This window comes from Myxine glutinosa, chromosome 1, assembly GCF_964187855.1.
Source record: "Myxine glutinosa chromosome 1, kmMyxGlut1.1, whole genome shotgun sequence".
Classification (NCBI taxonomy): Eukaryota; Metazoa; Chordata; class Myxini; order Myxiniformes; family Myxinidae; genus Myxine; species Myxine glutinosa.
Window position 1 is genome coordinate 338963037 of NC_136261.1, and position 18313 is coordinate 338981349.

At 45.4% G+C, this 18313-nt stretch overlaps 1 protein-coding gene across 3 annotated transcripts in view; it reads left to right on the plus strand.

The window, feature by feature from the left end:
* Nucleotides 1-18313, plus strand: part of LOC137412600 (phospholipid-transporting ATPase IF) — a 145438-nt gene that overhangs the window by 81125 nt on the left and 46000 nt on the right. For all 3 annotated transcript variants that reach the window (XM_068097906.2, XM_078769823.1, XM_068097907.2), the window contains 6 exons: nucleotides 314-469; nucleotides 1600-1793; nucleotides 1905-1973; nucleotides 6803-6876; nucleotides 9532-9635; nucleotides 11720-11901. In XM_068097906.2, the coding sequence (XP_067954007.2) occupies nucleotides 314-469; nucleotides 1600-1793; nucleotides 1905-1973; nucleotides 6803-6876; nucleotides 9532-9635; nucleotides 11720-11901 (779 nt within the window). The remainder of the gene's footprint in view (nucleotides 1-313; nucleotides 470-1599; nucleotides 1794-1904; nucleotides 1974-6802; nucleotides 6877-9531; nucleotides 9636-11719; nucleotides 11902-18313) is intronic.

The following is an 18313-nucleotide window of genomic DNA, read 5'->3' on the forward strand; positions in this document are numbered from 1 at the left end:
TGGGCTCTGCTGCCTTGTCCTTTCCCTCATCCCGTCCCATCCCACCTCACAACTGGCCCGAACACTAACGCATCATCATTTAGGCTTTTTTTCACCTACCTGATTTCCTTCTGCTTTTAAATATCTTTCTTGTGTTATTTTATTTTATTGTTTGATTTGTTAGTTTGATAATACATCTGACAGCCTTAGCTGAAGTGGAATTCTAAAGAATAAACCTGTGTACTTTTTAACAATCAAAATGGGGGATGATATAATGCAGCTTTCCTAATGCCATTGTTCATTGTTATTTTTCAATGTACCCTCGTGTCTTTAGGTAGAATACGTTCTTACAGACAAAACTGGGACGTTAACGGAGAACATTATGACATTTCGGCAGCTCAGCTTCCTGGGCCAGGCTTACAAAGAGGCTGATGGGAAGCTGGATCCTCTGACTCGCTCACCTGTCAGCCACGACCCTCTTGCTATTGCTGTATGGCCTACACTCTTTCCTTGTGTTTTTTAAATCTTTATTTTATCTCTACAAGTACTACTTTTTTGCATTTGATGTGGGATCATCAGGGGTGCATTTGACATCAGGGGCGCAGCCGTGGCCAGCAATGATGCAACCAGCAGCCAGCTTAGGCTGCATTTGAAATTACTACTACTACTACTACTACTACTACGACCACCACTTTTAATGACTGCAATTATTCCTACCTTCTTAATGGGTTAACCAGGTAAAGTACTTTTTGGCCCGTCTTTCATAAACTAGCTGGCCAGGCCTGAGTTTTGACTGATGGTGGCAGGAATTTGGACTTTGTTACAGGGTAACAGCGATAACCTGCCTACTCTTCACAAACACACCGTTGAATCTGTAACATCTACCAACTAATGATGGCAGATGGGAAACCCAGCGTGACAAAACCTCATTCGTTAAGTCGAGGAACAAATAGGCAATTATTGCCCTTGAAGACAGATTTTGGGTCAATTTTTGAAGTGACTCACACCATCTAGAGAGAGATTGGATTATTAAAAAGGGAGACCTCACGGAGTGGGCTCCACCATGTTTTGCCACTTTTCACTTCCTCCCCAGCGTGATCAGTGCACTTCTGCTATGTTGATACTAATTTGTGAAAACTCCATTTACCTGTTGGTGATCTACAAACTTTGTGACTTCCTTAGTTGTATTAAGTTTAACATTCTGGTTTGTGTTATTCTGCTCTTATAGTGGTTTGGTTGTTCATTACAAAGAACCCATTTTGCCATCTTTGTGCAGCTGTCTACCACTGAAGAGACCTCTGAGGCAGATGGTTTAGTGATGATTTCATGGTACATGAACCCGGTGGACACAATGTGCCAAAATTGCAATCTACCACCAGAGTATTTAAAAATCCTCGAAGACATGCAGAGTTTTTATGTGCAAAATTCTTTGTATGGATTCCGTTATACATTGGTGGGTTACGGTGCGGATTTTAGGAGAAGGGAATTTTTTTTAAAATCAATTGACAATGTTATTGTTGAGTATTTTTTGTCAATTTATCTCTGCCTTTCTTTAGTCCTTGTGTTAGGAAGACCCTTTCCCACTTGAAAGTAAGATTTCCTCTTCCCTCAACTCTGTAGGATTGGACACAACCATCAACACTCCCCACGGCAATGGCACTCTGCCACACAGTGCGCCTCTCCCCGACTTCACGGCCCCATCGCTGCTTGCAGACGTCTGTGACTGCTCACCGGCCTATTCACGATCCCACACCTCAGTCAGAGTACCTGGCCACATCTGCAGATGAGAGGGCGCTTGTGGAGGGGGCGAGCAGGTGATTGATTTTTTTTTTTTCTTGGTATTCTGAATTTGGGGAATAAAAATAGCACGTTTACAAATGCTGATAATTGGATTATCATAAATTGAAGGTCCCATTGCATTGCAGATTTGGTGTGGTGTTCCTGGGCTTGCAAGGCGGTGAAATGGTTGTCAACATCCACGGTGTGAAAACCAGGTAAGTTTGTTTCAGCAATGCATTTTGGCAGTAGTGAAATGCAAAGACTGATGGAAATTTTTCCATTTTGGCCGATAAATTTGAAGAATAGGAATTAACAGCTTTAATTAACTTTTGTTGTAGCAAATCTGGAATTAAGTCAAAAGGCAAGTGTAGAATCGATACACCGTAGGTTTTAAAGCTTTGGTAGAGAATTATCCTCATTTGCTTCGAGTTTGCTCACCATTTGGCAATTTTATCTTTGGAGAAATATATCAAATGGTTTAAATGAGCCATACTTCAAAGGAATTTAAATGGCATGCATGATCACTGTATATTTCGTCAAATTGGGGCCAGTCCATACAGACTAGACAAGAGGAAATGAACCTGATAAGTTATTGGGTGTTAAAAATGAAATGAGAGATGTGTATTACATATAGTTTTTATTGCATGCAAAAACAACCAGAACGTCTGTCACATATCCAACTCAACCACAAAGTTTCATCATAACTTGTCCACAACTTTTTGAAATATTGTGCTATACTGCATATCGTTTTTAGCCCTATCACTCAATGGTGAAGAATCACTTTAAAAACTAGACGGTACTAGGGAGATACCCGTGCTACGCATGGGTGGGAGGCCAGAAGCAAACAGGCAATGCAGATACGGCGAATGCTAAAGTATGAAACCAATAAATTCCACATTCCTGTGGCACCTTCAGTCGCACATCAGACATGGACAGCAAGTTCGTGAAGGACTTCCATGAAAAACTTCGCAAACAAACGGGTACGTTCACGTATCACGTATAGAAACATCGATCGTGGGACCGTGGCGAATCTGCATATGGCGATCCGCGAAGTTCACATTCAGAAAGTAGAAACCATCACGGCATGTCGTCATTCACTTGAACTCAATATCTCTTTTTTAATTCCAAACAACATAACTCCAATTAATCACAAAATAAACTTTTAACAACATTGTTAATGTTTCCTTCATTGTAAAAACTTCCAAATCAACAGTTAAAAGGATTTTGAGCCGATAGCTGTTACGGCCTTGGCAAGATCGATGGAGACAGCGATCTGTTAGCGTATTCACCGCCCAAATAGCTTTGTGGAATTCTCTCATGTAGGGATTAAACGGCGTTTGAACTTTGGCTGAGATCATTATTTACTTTTAATGATGTTTATATACGAATGATGTTTAATGATGTTTATATTGGTTTTGGGTCGTCCTTTCCGCATATCTCGTGGGATTATGAGTTGGAGAGATGGCCGTGATGGCGGGGAGGGGTTTGGAATTCTCTCAAGCAGGGATTCAACCTGTGTCCTTATAAAAGGTCTTTGTCCGATCGGTGCAGCTGTGCAGCGATCTGTGCAGCCGTTTGTGCGGCACCCGGGAACGCAACATCGTCACAATGAGAACAATAAACGTTATGCGAACGCGAATGTTATGCGGGAGTCCAAACCTGAGAATGCTGGAGACTAAAGCTGAAATTGGGAAAACTAAATAGCCTATTTTACTCCTGGAGATCCCAGGATTATCCACCCAAAATATATTTGCGATTGGTTCAGCAGTTTTTACGGTACCTTCAAACGGACGGACGGACGGACAGACGGGCGGACATTTGGTGAATTATAGTAAGATTCATCGAATACTTACCCTGTGCTGTCAACTTCGTTTGAGCCAACTCTTCTGTTTTTTAACGTTTTTTTTCTCTTTCTTTGATCCAATATGGCTGCCAGAGCACGTGAGCGATTACATCATAAATTTATATTCTCTAATGTAACTTGCATAGATCACACTCAATACATTTCAAACTGATCAGACTAAGCGTTGTCCCTGTCAAAGCATGACGTCATAATTACGACACCAATGACGTCATCGTTAACAACACCTTTTTTTTTTCTTTTTTTCTTTTTTTTCTTTTTTTTGTATACAAGATCGAGGCTCGTGAAAGAGCGAACATTAATCACACAGAAAGACAAACCGACACATAAAACATATAACATCGGGAGCGGCAGACAAGATGGGGAGAGAGGGGGAAGGACACAAACACAACATTTGAGAGCAGGGACCGAGAGACATGGAGACATCGAGAGATCTGAGAGAGGGCGAGGGCTTTGGGGGGGGGGGCATGGGAAGGGGGCGGTGGGAGAGGTATAAAACATGTGGACACTGCCAGGACTTCCAGGAAAGAAGTTGGAATTTCAAACAAGGTGGATCTGGGGTGAATTAGCGGGGGTAGAAAAGATCAAGGTTTTGGATGGGGGAAGATAAGAGATGGTGGTGAACAGCTGTTTTAAAGACCTGGAGGGAGGAGTGGGATTGAAGGGAGTGAGGGAGTTTGTTCCAGAGGTGGGAGAAAAGAGGAGTGAAAGAGTGAAGGTGAGCAGAGAGCCGAGATTTCGGCAGTTTAACCATCAGAGGGTTGCTGGCAGATCTTGTGCGACCTGTAGGAATATTTGGGGGACAGAGCACAGAGAGAGCTGGGGGTGCAAGGCCGGAGCGGAGTCGGTAGAAGACAGAAAGACCACCTACCTGCCTGCGGTGAGTGAGAGAAAGGCCCTCAGAGATAGCTTCATCGCGGGAGATTCCAATAATTCTGAAAGCTTTGGTTTCAACAGCGTGAAGCCGAGCTAGGTGTGAGGCAGGAGCACCGGCCCATAGGGGAGAACAGTATTCCATTGAGCTGCGGATGAAAGCCTTGTATGTGGTGAGGAGCTCAGGTGTGCCGAGGAAGGATTTCGCACGACGGAGGATGCCCAGTTGGCGACTGGCTTTGGAGGCCAGCTTGGAAATGTGGTTTTCCCAAGGAAGATCATGGCAGATTGTGAGACCCAAAAGCTTGAGCGACAGAACTTCTTGGAGAGGATTGTTGAGAAAGTAGATGGGAGGGTTGTCCAGTCGATCTTTTCGGAGAGACATAGTAAGAGTGTGAGATTTGTCAGGATTGAAAGACATGTTCCACTTGTTTGACCAGTCTGTGATTTTGTCCAAGTCTTCAGAGAGTGAGGAGGCTGCAGACTGCCGATCTGAGGGAAGAGGAATGGAGCGGCAGAGAGTGGAGTCATCAGCAAAGAGATAGAGAGGATTTTCAAGAGAGTCAGAGAGATCATTGATGAAGACCAGAAAAAGCACGGGGCCCAGAACACTGCCTTGGGGAACTCCAGCCTGAACAGGAAGAGGAGATGAGAGAAACCCATTCAGGGCCACACGTTGACGACGACTAGAGAGGAAGTCCGCCAGCCATGCGTGGAGATTTCCATGGATACCAAAGGAGGAGAGTTTGGTGAGCAGAGCGGGGTGCCAGACCGTGTCGAAGGCACGTGATATGTCGAGGGAGACGGCTCTAATTTCCTGTTTGGCATTGAGGACCTCCATCCATTGTTGAGACAGCAGAAGCAGCATGTCCAGAGTAGAGTGACCTGGTCTGAAACCAAATTGATGATCAGAGATCAAGCCATTGGAGAAGAGGAAAGATTTCATATCCGAAGCAATGATGCTTCGGACCTATTCCCTATGCGGAGGTATTTACAATGATCCACGTTTCAATTTTTTTTCCATGGAGTGGTTTCAGAGATATTGAGGTGCAACGTTTTTTTTATTTTTCCAAGATGGCGCTTGTACCACGTGACCTATGACGTCATAATTATCATTAAAATATTCTACAGGAGGAGGCGCTCCTATGGTACAAATTTCGTGTCCATCGGACAAACAGTTACAGAGGAAAAAAAATAATTTCATACTGATCAGAGCAACCGTTGTACTTGTCGAACTATGACGTCATAATGAAGGCACCGATGAAGTCCTCATCATCATATCTTATTCCCCATTGTGAGTATTTGAAAATGAGCCTTGTATCAACTTTTTCCATTAAGCGATTTGGGAGATAGATGTGCAACGTTTTCCCAAGATGGCGTCCGCACCACGTGACCTATGACGTCATAATTATGCATGAAAAATTTTCTACCCGGTATGGTACAATTTTGTGTAGATCTGACCAACGGTTGCCGAGAAAATGAATTTTTTAAAATGCAGACACGTACGTACGCACGCCACACATACGCCGCACGTACGCAACCGAATGCCTTACCCTGCTTTTCACTTTGCTCGCGTAGGGTAATTACAGTATCCAGATCCACATCTTCATCGAAATCTAATCAATTCATCCTTGTGACGCATCCAAGCTGTCCACCTAATTTCGACCGAGTCCGTCCATAACTTTTTGAAATACCCTGCTCACAGACAGAAAAAGAGACAGACAGGGGTGTGAAAATGCAACCTCCATCCACCTATGGGCGGCAGGTGAGGGGAAAGGGGGGGACATATAGGTGAAACATATGTATAAGTGAATTGAAGTTGCTGTTTGAGATGGAGTACTATTAATGAAGGGAATGAAGTAGAACTACCTTAATTTTGGTAAAATAATGCAAGTTATCAATATGCGATATCAATATGGACAGGTAGAACAACGATGAAGGGTAACTACTGAAATATCAGCTTCTACTTGCGGCGGTACGCATACCTCAATCAACGTCCTGTTGATTTCATCCATTGTTAAACTTCAACACAAGTTGAGGGTGTCCTTCATCCTGTAGTGAACTGATATAGATTTATTTATTTATGGTTTGGTTTTTATTTTGTCACTTTTGATTTTCCTTTAATTTATACACTGTATTTGTTTTATTATCTGTAATTAAGTGCACATTCAGGAAACAAAATAAATATGGATTCGGCATTGATCTGATCTGTAAAGAGTGTTTGAGATGGTCGTTTATTTAGTATATCAATCAATACATCACTTTTTGTGTTGGTGATCTTTCTTCTTCTTCTTTTTTTTCTTCTTCCAGGTTTGAGCTGCTCGACGTCCTCGAGTTTGACAACTTGCGCCGACGAATGAGTATTATCATTCGAACAACTTCTGGTAACTCGCCATTCCACAATGGATATTCAGTGCTCTTGATCAACCTCTTTTCTTCCTCACTAGTATTTTTGTGGGTTTTTTTCACTCGAGCATAACACCCCCAAAATGTCATCAAATCAGCTGTAAGGCGTATTGCATTATTTTTAAATATTGGTCCTTTAAAATTTTGGTGTAGTTTGATGAAATAAATTGTTTATTCAACAGCTGTATTCTCATAATCATGTACCATGCCCTATGGAGACCGTTAGTGCTGCTAAAGCAGTTGCTGGGCCACAATCCTGTTTGGGTTGCCACTCCGGGTCAGGACGTCAGGGCAGGAATTTGTAATTCGTTCAGGGTGCCCGCGATAGCTCGCCTACTCTTCGCGAAGGACACCCTGGGATCTTTAATGTCCAACAACTGATGCTGGCAAACAGAACGCCCAGTTTAAAGTCCCTCCAAGGCACGGCACACACATTGATGCCTTGTCCTACCTGTGAAACACCAGGATGGCAGTTTGTAGCTGGTCCGAGATTCAAACCCAGACTAGACGGCTCAGAGGCAAGTGTGCATACGGCTAGGCCATTCTGTCAGCCTAAGATAGAGACCTCAGCCATTTTTAAGTGGTTAATTTCCAAATCAGTACCACAGTGAGAAAAGCAATGATCAAGCTAACTCTTACCGTGTAGCTAGACCTAAGTTTCTGTAATTCCATAGTCTTTTTTTCCTCATCACTGAATATTAGTCTTTGTCATCAGATATGAGAATACACAGTGAAGGGAACGTGATACCACAGCATCTGGTTGACACAAATTAATTGATTGGTTTCATTGTTTTAAAAGTTAAAACTGTCCTTCCTCATGCCGATTTATATGCAGCCTCCAACACTATAACGGACAATTGGCTGTTAGTCACGTGAAAAAGTAAGTACACCCCATGTAAAGTTTTGACGTTTTCAACATATTTCAACATTCAGCTATTTGATCTTCATTTCAACAATATTGATAGATAAAGGTGATATAATATAACAAATATCATGAAACATTTACATTTTGTAGTCCATTGTATAATTTAAATAAACATAAATGCAAATTTCGCATGTGGAGAAAGTAAGTACACCCCTACATTTATCACGACTTCAAATACTTAAAATTCGAATCAGGTGCACCAGCTCAAGTGCAAATGATTAGAACATCGTTAGAGAGGATCTTGGAGGAACCTGTCTTATTTAAACCTCAGACATTTCGTTTGGTTTGCTCTTTGTTGTTGAAGTGTGTGGCGTCACCATGCCTAGATCAAAAGAGCTCTCTGAGGCCTTCAGAAAGTAGGATATAGATGCCTACGAGTCTGGGAAGGGATTTAAAAAGATCTCCCAACATTTTGAAATCAATCATTTGACTGTCCGGAAGATCATCTACAAGTGGAGAAGATTCCAAGCAACTGCCAACTTGTTCAGGCCAGGCCGCCCCAGCAAGTTCAGCCCGAGAGCAGACCGCAAGATGTTGAAAGGAGTCTCTAAGAACCCCAGAATGTCATCACGGGACCTACAGGTAGCTCTTGCCACTGTTGATGTCAAAGTGCACAAGTCTACCATTAGAAAGAGGCTGCACAAATTTGATCTACATGGGAGGTGTGCGAGGAGGAAACCTTTGCTGTCCAGAAAGAACATCAGGGCAAGACTAAAGTTTGCCAATGAACACATAGGCAAAGACCAGCACTTCTGGAACAATGTGCTCTGGAAAGATGAGTCAAAGGTAGAGCTATTTGGCCACCGTACCAGAAGACATGTTTGGCGAAAACCAAAGACAGCATTTGACTACAAGTACCTGATACCAACTGTAAAGCATGGTGGTGGAAATATTATGGTTTGGGGCAGCTTTGCTGCATCAGGGCCTGGGCAGCTCACCATCATATAATCCACTATGAATTCTTCCTTGTACCAGAGGATGCTTGAGGATAATGTGAGGCCATCTGTCGGAGAGTTGAAGCTCAACCTAAGGTTGACCTTGCAACATGACAATGACCCTAAACATACCAGTAAATCCACCAAGCAATGGCTGAAAAGAAAGAAATGGAGGGTCCTGGAATGGCCAAGTCAAAGCCCGGATCTAAATCCCATTGAGATGTTGTGGGGGGATTTGAAACGAGCTGTGTATGCAAGAAACCCCTCAAACATCGCACAGCTGAAAGAATTCTGCATGGAGGAGTGGGCAAAAATTTCTCCCAGTCGATGTCAGAGACTGGTAGGCAGTCATAAGAAACGCCTACTTGAGGTTGTTTCTGCCAAAGGGGGCAATACCACCTATTAGGGCCAAGGGTGTACTTACTTTTTCCACATGTGAAATTTGCATTTATGTTTATTTAAATTATACAATGGACTACAAAATGTAAATGTTTCATGATATTTGTTATATTATATCACCTTTATCTATCAATATTGTTGAAATGAAGATCAAATAGCTGTATGTTGAAATATGTTGAAAAAGTCAAAACTTTACACGGGGTGTACTTACTTTTTCACGTGACTGTATATATCAGGAGTTGCACCAGTAGGTTTTATTGAAAAGATCTGGTTGATCTAAATTGGCATTGGCAAACAAAAACATTGTTGTGGTGTTGAGCAGTATATCTTTTTTGTGGTAGCTTCAATATAACCATGTTGTCTGATTTGTCCAGGCACTGTATACCTGCTCACTAAAGGTGCAGACTCGGCCATCCTTCCTCTTGTGGTTTCTGGCCCACTGGAGAGGACCAAGGAACACATCCACAACTTTGCCCTAGTATGTGGCTGCTATTTTGTCGATAAACATTGTCTGCTGTTTTCATTGCTGTCATCATTTTATATTCATTATTACCCTGCTCTCTCTAAGCGAAAAGCAGCGTTAGGCATTCGTCTGCGTACGTGCGGCATACATGTGTGCCTTTTTAAAATTCTTTTTCTCGGAAACCATTGGTCCGATTGGCATGAAATTTTCCCTCATGTAGAATATTATAATGATAATCATGACGTCAAGCGTAATGTGGTAAAGGCGCCATCTTGGAAATACCAAAAAACGTTGCACCTCTATATCTCCAAAACCGCTGCATGGAAAAAATTCAAACGTGGCTCATTGTAAAGAACTCCATATGGGGAATAGGTGTTAACGATGACGTCATTGTTGCCGTAATTATGACGTCGTAATTCGACCGGGACAATGCTTAGTCTGATAAGTTTTGAAATTTATTGAGCGTGATATATGCAACAATTATATTAGAGAGTATAAATTTATGATGTAATCGCTCATGTATTCTGGCACTGGCAGCCATATGGTCTGGCAGCCATATTGGATCAAAGAAAAAAAAAAAAAAACCTTCAAAAACAAGAGTTGGCTCACAGCAAGTTGACTGTGCAGGGTAAGTATTCTATGAATACCATCTAGTTATTGTAATTTGTCATGAGGAAGTAAAAAGGTTCATGTAAAAGGTGATGGTAACACATACATTTGTAACGAGAATGGCACTCGGGAGAGCGCATACCTCCCTCCACCAGGCTGAACAGTTTATGTTTTGTATCCCAATGATATCTAAAGGGTAATTATAAAGGATTGTAAAGGGTAATTTTGAAGGGTTCCAAAGGGTAATTCTAATGGATTCTAAAGGGTAATTCTAAAGAATAATTCTAAAAGTTAATTCTAATGGGTTCTAAAGGGTAATTCTAATGGGTTCTAGATAGTTCTAGAGGTTTCTAAAGTGTAATTCTCATTGGTTTTGTTAATTTCTAGGCTTTGCATATTTCATATTCAAAATGCCAAACTGAACCGTTTCCTTCGGACACGGGTGAAATTTTTCTTGGTCTGTCTGTCTGCCTGTCTGTCTGCCTGCCTGCCTGCCTGGCAGTCATGCAAAATTGAAAATCATTCCAAATAGTGTACTTCGTTTTTAGCGACGTCATAAAGGACATAAGCACAGGCACAAATACCTAATGTTAAATAAGGTGGTGTAAAAGGCGCTGCATCAACGGCGGTAAACTTTTGAAAAAAGGTTTCTTTTCGTTAAAATCTCTATTTTATTTCAATTGAATTATATACTTGAACACTGTAGAACACAAATCTCCTTGTCACTTTCAAAACCGTTCTGTTTAGCAGGACTTGGAAAAATATTAGGGCATTTTACATAATCCCGACCAATCAAATTTGGCACTCGCAGCCCCCGCCCATGTCCTTTTATTTATTAATTTTTTTCTTAAGACTGCACGAGGTAAGGTGGTCTATAAACTATCCAGTTTGCATTGTTTTTATGTCATCTTTAAGTGCTGCATTGTGTCTTACAACTGTACTTACTGCACGGCAATACATGTTCCCCACAAGCCATGACATGTCCTCATTGACATGTTCTTCCTTCACAGCTACATGCCATTGAATATTGATGAATACATTCTGGTACTGCTCGCTAAACTCCGTTGCCAGGCACTAGCAGTTAAAGATCTGTAAAGAACCAGTTGTCATAAATTATACTGGTGCATATTGATTTAGTTTAGATTTTCAACAAGACTTCAAGAAAATGTCATAGTCAACTTTTAATTTGCATAGAGGTGTTCCTTAAATGTTTCCCAAATTAAAAATATTGCCATTACCTTTTACATGACCCTCATTCCAGATTGTTTGGTGAAATTTCAGGATTAAACACAAATGATGTCATCAATTTAAATGATGTATCCAGATGGTGACTACGAGCATTGAAGGTGGTGCCAGAGCCATTAATATTTGTCTTCTTTCATTTGGTTAAGCAGAAAGATCCGTGTAATATGAATTGTAATTTCTCTGGACAGTCTAGGTTATGGAGTACGGTTGGCTATTTTTGTGTGTTTGTTTCCTGCCTTCTCCAGGAGGGTCTGCGTGTTCTGTGCTTTGCTGCCCGAACACTCAGTGACGAGGAGTTTGCTGAGGCACAAAGTATGTTAACAAAGGCACGCACAGCACTCTCAGAGCGACAGGTGAAGGTCCGTGAGGCCTACGCAACACTGGAGACACAGCTTGACTTGCTGGGAGCAACTGCTGTCGAGGACAAGTGAGAACAAACCTCTTCTTTTTTTCTTTTCTTTTTTTGTTCCACCTCTATGTTTATTTACATTACACTGCCTACTTTTCATCCCTCATTGTTGTCAATCTAGCATTCTTCAAAATCATGTTCATAATGTATCACTGTTTCATTGTAGATTTGTGCATTCAATACTCTCAAACAACAGACTCCACTCCACAGCCCTTGTGCTTCGACTTCATCTTGAAGAATGTCAATAGTCTTGAAAGCTTTATAGTCAGGGCCCTTAGGGATATTTTGGTTCAAATTCTTCCAAAAGCATCAAATTTGGCGCAGATGTTGCCCATGCCATACTCTTTCGATTTTTGACGGGCGCCAAGGGCGGTATGATCCGGGGACCATACCGGTCCATCCCGCCATGTCACCTGACCTATGACGTCATAATTAGGATATGCATCCAATCACATGGCGTACTATAAGTGGTCAAAGTTCAAAATGAATCGATCGAAAAATGAAGGCAGGGATCCATTTTTAAGGTTTTCATAAAATCCAATATGGCCGCCAGGTCACATGACCTATGACGTCATATTTATGACATGTATACAATCATGTATACATGAACCCGGATCATGATCGCACAAAAATTAAACACAAGGATATGGCATACAGTTCATAAAACATCAAAATCCGTACCTTTGTAATTAGACTGATGAACTGCATATGCCTGAAAATTAGGAAATAGACATGTAAATATTTCCTCTAATTGTCAAAAATAAGGTCAGAGTTCGATTACCCAACCCAGAAACATAAAGTGGTGAACCTCGCGTAAATCTTGACAAAAAACTAAAAAACCGACATGTTTGACTCAAAAATGACCTTTAAGATGACCTTGAGGGTTGACCTTGACCTCGAATCATCAAAATAACATCATAATTGGATTCCTCGACCTCGAAAACCCCTGAAAAGTGGTATCATACATGATTCCAACCCTTTTGGTTATTTAACTGATTTTCCTCTAATCCGGGTGGCGGCCATTTAGTATTTCGCCAATATGGGGCCCCCGGGTGGGGGGGGGGGGCGCCCGTCTTAGCGCCCGTCAAAAATCTTTTGATCAATCTACCCCCACAACGGCGAGTCTTCCAACCATGAGTTTATTCAGCAACATGGCACAACACACACAGCAACTCGGGACACCTCTCTTCTCCCTTCCTGATACCATCCACTCCTTATTCTCTCCTTCCCATTTATACCCCGCAGACAGATAGAAACTCTGCGGAAGTTCCTCGTGCAAAAAAAAAACTAATTTCTCTGACATTCCAAATCCAAAGGCAACCAGGAAATTCTCGACTCTTTTTGTACAGATCGAAGACTAACTCAAACGTTATAACCTGTTCCCCATTTGCACAAAATAATTTTTGGAATAGATAACTGACATTCGCAAACATTACACATTCGTATGTTACTAGCAGGTACCCCCAGAAACTACCGCATAATGTAAAGTGTGACTTCAACAATGTTATGCTATAAACAGTGAAATATATCAGGGGAATTTAAAATTCCCTACCCATGTGCTCACTAAAAGGTTTTTTCAATTAAATCAACTACCCTCTCCCTACCCCAGTCCTCAATTGCCCCTTTTCCAACCCCAAGTCCTCCACTCCCCCTCTCCCAACCCCAAGTCCTCCACTCCCCCTCTCCCAACCCCAAGTCGTCCACTCCCCCTCTCCCAACCCCAAGTCCTCCACTCCCCCTCTCCCAACCCCAAGTCCTCCACTCCCCCTCTCCCAACCCCAAGTCCTCCACTCCCCCTCTCCCAACCCCAAGTCCTCCACTCCCCCTCTCCCAACCCCAAGTCCTCCACTCCCCCTCTCCCAACCCCAAGTCCTCCACTCCCCCTCTCCCAACCCCAAGTCATCCACTCCCCCTCTCCCAACCTCAAGTCCTCCACTCCCCCTCTCCCAACCTCAAGTCATCCACTCCCCCTCTCCCAACCCCAAGTCCTCCACTCCCCCTCTCCCAACCCCAAGTCCTCCACTCCCCCTCTCCCAACCCCAAGTCATCCACTCCCCCTCTCCCAACCCCAAGTCATCCACTCCCCCTCTCCCAACCCCAAGTCATCCACTCCCCCTCTCCCAACCCCAAGTCATCCACTCCCCCTCTCCCAAACCCAAGTCATCCACTCCCCCTCTCCCAACCCCAAGTCATCCACTCCTCTCCCAACTCCAAGTCCTCAACTCTCCCTCTCCCAACCCCAAGTCCTCAACTCTCCCTCTCCCAACCCCAAGTCCTCAACTCTCCCTCTCCCAACCCCAAGTCCTCAACACTCCCTCTCCCAACCCCAAGTCCTCAACTCCCCCTCTCCCAACCCCAAGCCCTCCACTCCCCCTCTCCCAACCCCAAGCCCTCCACTCCCCCTCTCCCAACCCCAAGTCCTCCACTCCCCCTCTCCCAACCTCAAGTCCTCCACTCCCCCTCTCCCAACCCCAAGTCATCCACTCCCCCTCTCCCAACCCCAAGTCATCCACTCCTCCTCTCCCAACCCCAAGTCCTCAACTCTCCCTCTCCCAACCCCAAGTCCTCAACTCTCCCTCTCCCAACCCCAAGTCCTCAACTCTCCCTCTCCCAACCCCAAGTCCCTCAACACTCCCTCTCCCAACCCCAAGTCCTCAACTCCCCCTCTCCCAACCCCAAGCCCTCCACTCCCCCTCTCCCAACCCCAAGCCTTCCACTCCCACTCCCCCTCCCCCAACCCAAGTCCTCCACTCCCCCTCTCCCAACCCCAAGTCCTCCACTCCCCCTCTCCCAACCCCAAGTCATCCACTCCCCCTCTCCCAACCCCAAGTCCTCCACTCCCCCTCTCCCAACCCCAAGTCGTCCACTCCCCCTCTCCCAACCCCAAATCCTCCACTCCCCCTCTCCCAACCCCAAGTCATCCACTCCTCCAACCCCAAGTCCTCAACTCTCCCTCTCCCAACCCCAAGTCCTCAACTCTCCCTCTCCCAACCCCAAGTCCTCAACTCTCCCTCTCCCAACCCCAAGTCCTCAACACTCCCTCTCCCAACCCCAAGTCCTCAACTCCCCCTCTCCCAACCCCAAGCCCTCCACTCCCCCTCTCCCAACCCCAAGCCCTCCACTCCCCCTCTCCCAACCCCAAGTCCTCCACTCCCCCTCTCCCAACCTCAAGTCCTCCACTCCCCCTCTCCCAACCCCAAGCCCTCCACTCCCCCTCTCCCAACCCCAAGTCCTCCACTCCCCCTCTCCCAACCCCAAGTCCTCCACTCCCCCTCTCCCAACCCCAAGTCCTCCACTCCCCCTCTCCCAACCCCAAGTCCTCCACTCCCCCTCTCCCAACCCCAAGTCCTCAACTCTCCCTCTCCCAACCCCAAGTCCTCAACTCTCCCTCTCCCAACCCCAAGTCCTCAACTCTCCCTCTCCCAACCCCAAGTCCTCAACTCTCCCTCTCCCAACCCCAAGTCCTCAACTCTCCCTCTCCCAACCCCAAGTCCCTCAACACTCCCTCTCCCAACCCCAAGTCCTCAACTCCCCCTCTCCCAACCCCAAGCCCTCCACTCCCCCTCTCCCAACCCCAAGCCTTCCACTCCCACTCCCCCTCCCCCAACCCAAGTCCTCCACTCCCCCTCTCCCAACCCCAAGTCCTCCGCTCCCCCTCTCCCAACCCCAAGTCCTCCACTCCCCCTCTCCCAACCCCAAGTCCTCCACTCCCCCTCTCCCAACCCCAAGTCCTCCACTCCCCCTCTCCCAACCCCAAGTCCTCAACTCTCCCTCTCCCAACCCCAAGTCCTCAACTCTCCCTCTCCCAACCCCAAGTCCTCAACTCTCCCTCTCCCAACCCCAAGTCCTCAACTCTCCCTCTCCCAACCCCAAGTCCTCAACTCTCCCTCTCCCAACCCCAAGTCCCTCAACACTCCCTCTCCCAACCCCAAGTCCTCAACTCCCCCTCTCCCAACCCCAAGCCCTCCACTCCCCCTCTCCCAACCCCAAGCCTTCCACTCCCACTCCCCCTCCCCCAACCCAAGTCCTCCACTCCCCCTCTCCCAACCCCAAGTCCTCCGCTCTCTCCGATTTCCCAACCCCATGTCCTGAACTCCCCCTTTCCCAAACCCAAGTCCTCAACTCCCCCTTTCCCAACCCCAAGTCCTCAACTCTTCCTCTCCCAACCCCAAGTCCTCAACTCTCCCTCTCCCTCTCCCAACCCCGAGCCCTCAACTCTCCCTCTCCCAACTCCGAGTCCTCAACTCTCCCTCTCCCAACCCCGAGTCCTCAACTCTCCCTCTCCCAACCCTGAGTCCTCAACTCTCCCTCTTCCAACCCCGAGTCCTCAACTCTCCCTCTTCCAACCCCGAGTCCTCAACTCTCCCTCTTCCAACCCCGAGTCCTCAACTCTCCCTCTTCCAACCCCAAGCCCTCAACTCCCCATCTCCCAACCCTAAGCCCTCCACTCCCCCTCTTCCAACCCCAAGTCCTCCTCTCCGCTTTCCCCAACCCCAAGTCCTCAATTCCCACTTTCCCAACCCCAAGGCCTCAACTCTCCCACTCTCAACTCCAAACCCTCAGCAAATGTCAAATGTTGTTGGTCCCCTTGTGAATGGGATTGTTGCTGGTGGACTTCCAGGCAGCCAGGATGCAGCCAAAGTGTAAGCATGAGCAGCAGAGCAGGATTTGAGAACATGGGGTTTATGCCAGCTCAGCCCATTACCAATGAGGAAGAACATAACTTTCTTTTCTTTCTCGAGTGTGACAGACAAAGTCAATAAGACAATAGTTATGAAGGGCTGTGGTGAAACAGAGCAGGATGTGTTTTGGTACACAAACAATGTGAAGTGAGGGCATTTGCAGTGAGTGGGGTAATGGAGGGAGAGCAATTGTTAGACTGACTTGACAAGGTACTACCAGAACTTTGAGGAAGGACATTGGTTGGAGAGTACAGGCTTGTGAGTTACAAGATTTTGTTTTCTGGCTTGTCTAAAAATGGAAACACACTTAAAGATTGAAACCCACCAAGAGTGCTTTAAATGCATGTTTCCCAATCGACCCGTTACCGGATTTTGTTGCAAGTTGTGACCATAGTGTGGTCATTCTTGTTCTGTTCATTCATTCCTTGCTTATCATCTACAAGAGTTGCTCTTGCTGGCTTACTGTCAGTTCATGCCCTTGTTACGGATTCGTCACTTCCTTCTTTGTGGTTGTCATACACTTGAAGCATTTTTAGTTTCATGTATTATTATTGTTACAGTTTGAGTGTGAAATGGAGATAACTGTCTTCAAAGGTAAAAATAATGTCTCAGAAAGAAAAACGAGATGGGTGAGGGCAAAAACCGGAAGAAGCGGCGGGCGAGCGGATCGAGTGAGATCGGGAAAGGAAGGCCTATCTGCTTCGAGAGGTCGAGCGGACACTGGTGGACATTGGTCACGAGCGAATATTGGTTTCCACGGGAAAGGGATTCCTGTGACAGTGTCGTTATTGCTGTGGCAAATAAATAAACCTGCGTGACGGGTTTTGCTTTTGGTTCCGAAAGTGAATCATCGCTGGAGAGCAGGTACGCCTCCATTCCGGGCCCGTCCGCCATTTCACCTCGCACCAGCCATTTCACCTCGCACCAGCCCTTCGCTTGGTTCTCGTGTGTGTCATTGATTTCGCTTGGGAACTCGCAGTTCTTTGCGGTCCTCCGCTTGGGAACAGCTGATCGTTCATGTCAGCGTCATTATCTGGTGAACCGAAGGTGTGAATTCCCAGTCGCCTTTTGGGTGAACTTTTACCGGACATACGTCGGCCCGACACCTCACCAAGCGGCTCGTCTGCAGCGTCAACTGTTAGCCGTTCTGGGTTCAGGTCTCAGTACGACCCTTTCTTGTGATCACGAGAGCCAAGGGATCGACTTTGGCCTGGTATCGTGACACAGTGACTTTGGGGGATGTTACCGATTGCTCACGTGGGAATACCGTGAGTTATTGATTCAGGAAATTGGTGGTACCATCATAGAAATCATATGGTGTTTGCTGTGCAAGTGAGGTTTTCTTGTACGTGCGTTACTTGTTATTATTGTGTGGTTTTAATACAATACTTGGTTTTTGTAACAATTGATTGGTGTGGTTTCACCATTGGTCATTGGCACACATAATAGCACATCTTTCTGCCATGACTCCTTTCGGGGCTCGGAGGTACACCGTGGCCGGGGTTTGGGGAGGAGCACGTAACACCCTCCATCACCTTGCTCTTCTGTGACCCTTGATCTTGTAGAAGGGGAAAAAGTTCGTATTTTATTACCACCAAAGGTGGATGGAGATTACGTTTTCACCACTGTCTGTTTGTCTGTGAGCAGGATATCTCAAACAGTTATGGACGAATTCTGACGAACTTTGGTGAAGAGGTTGGGTGTATGACAAGGACAAATTTCTGTATTTTGGTGAAGATCCAGACCGG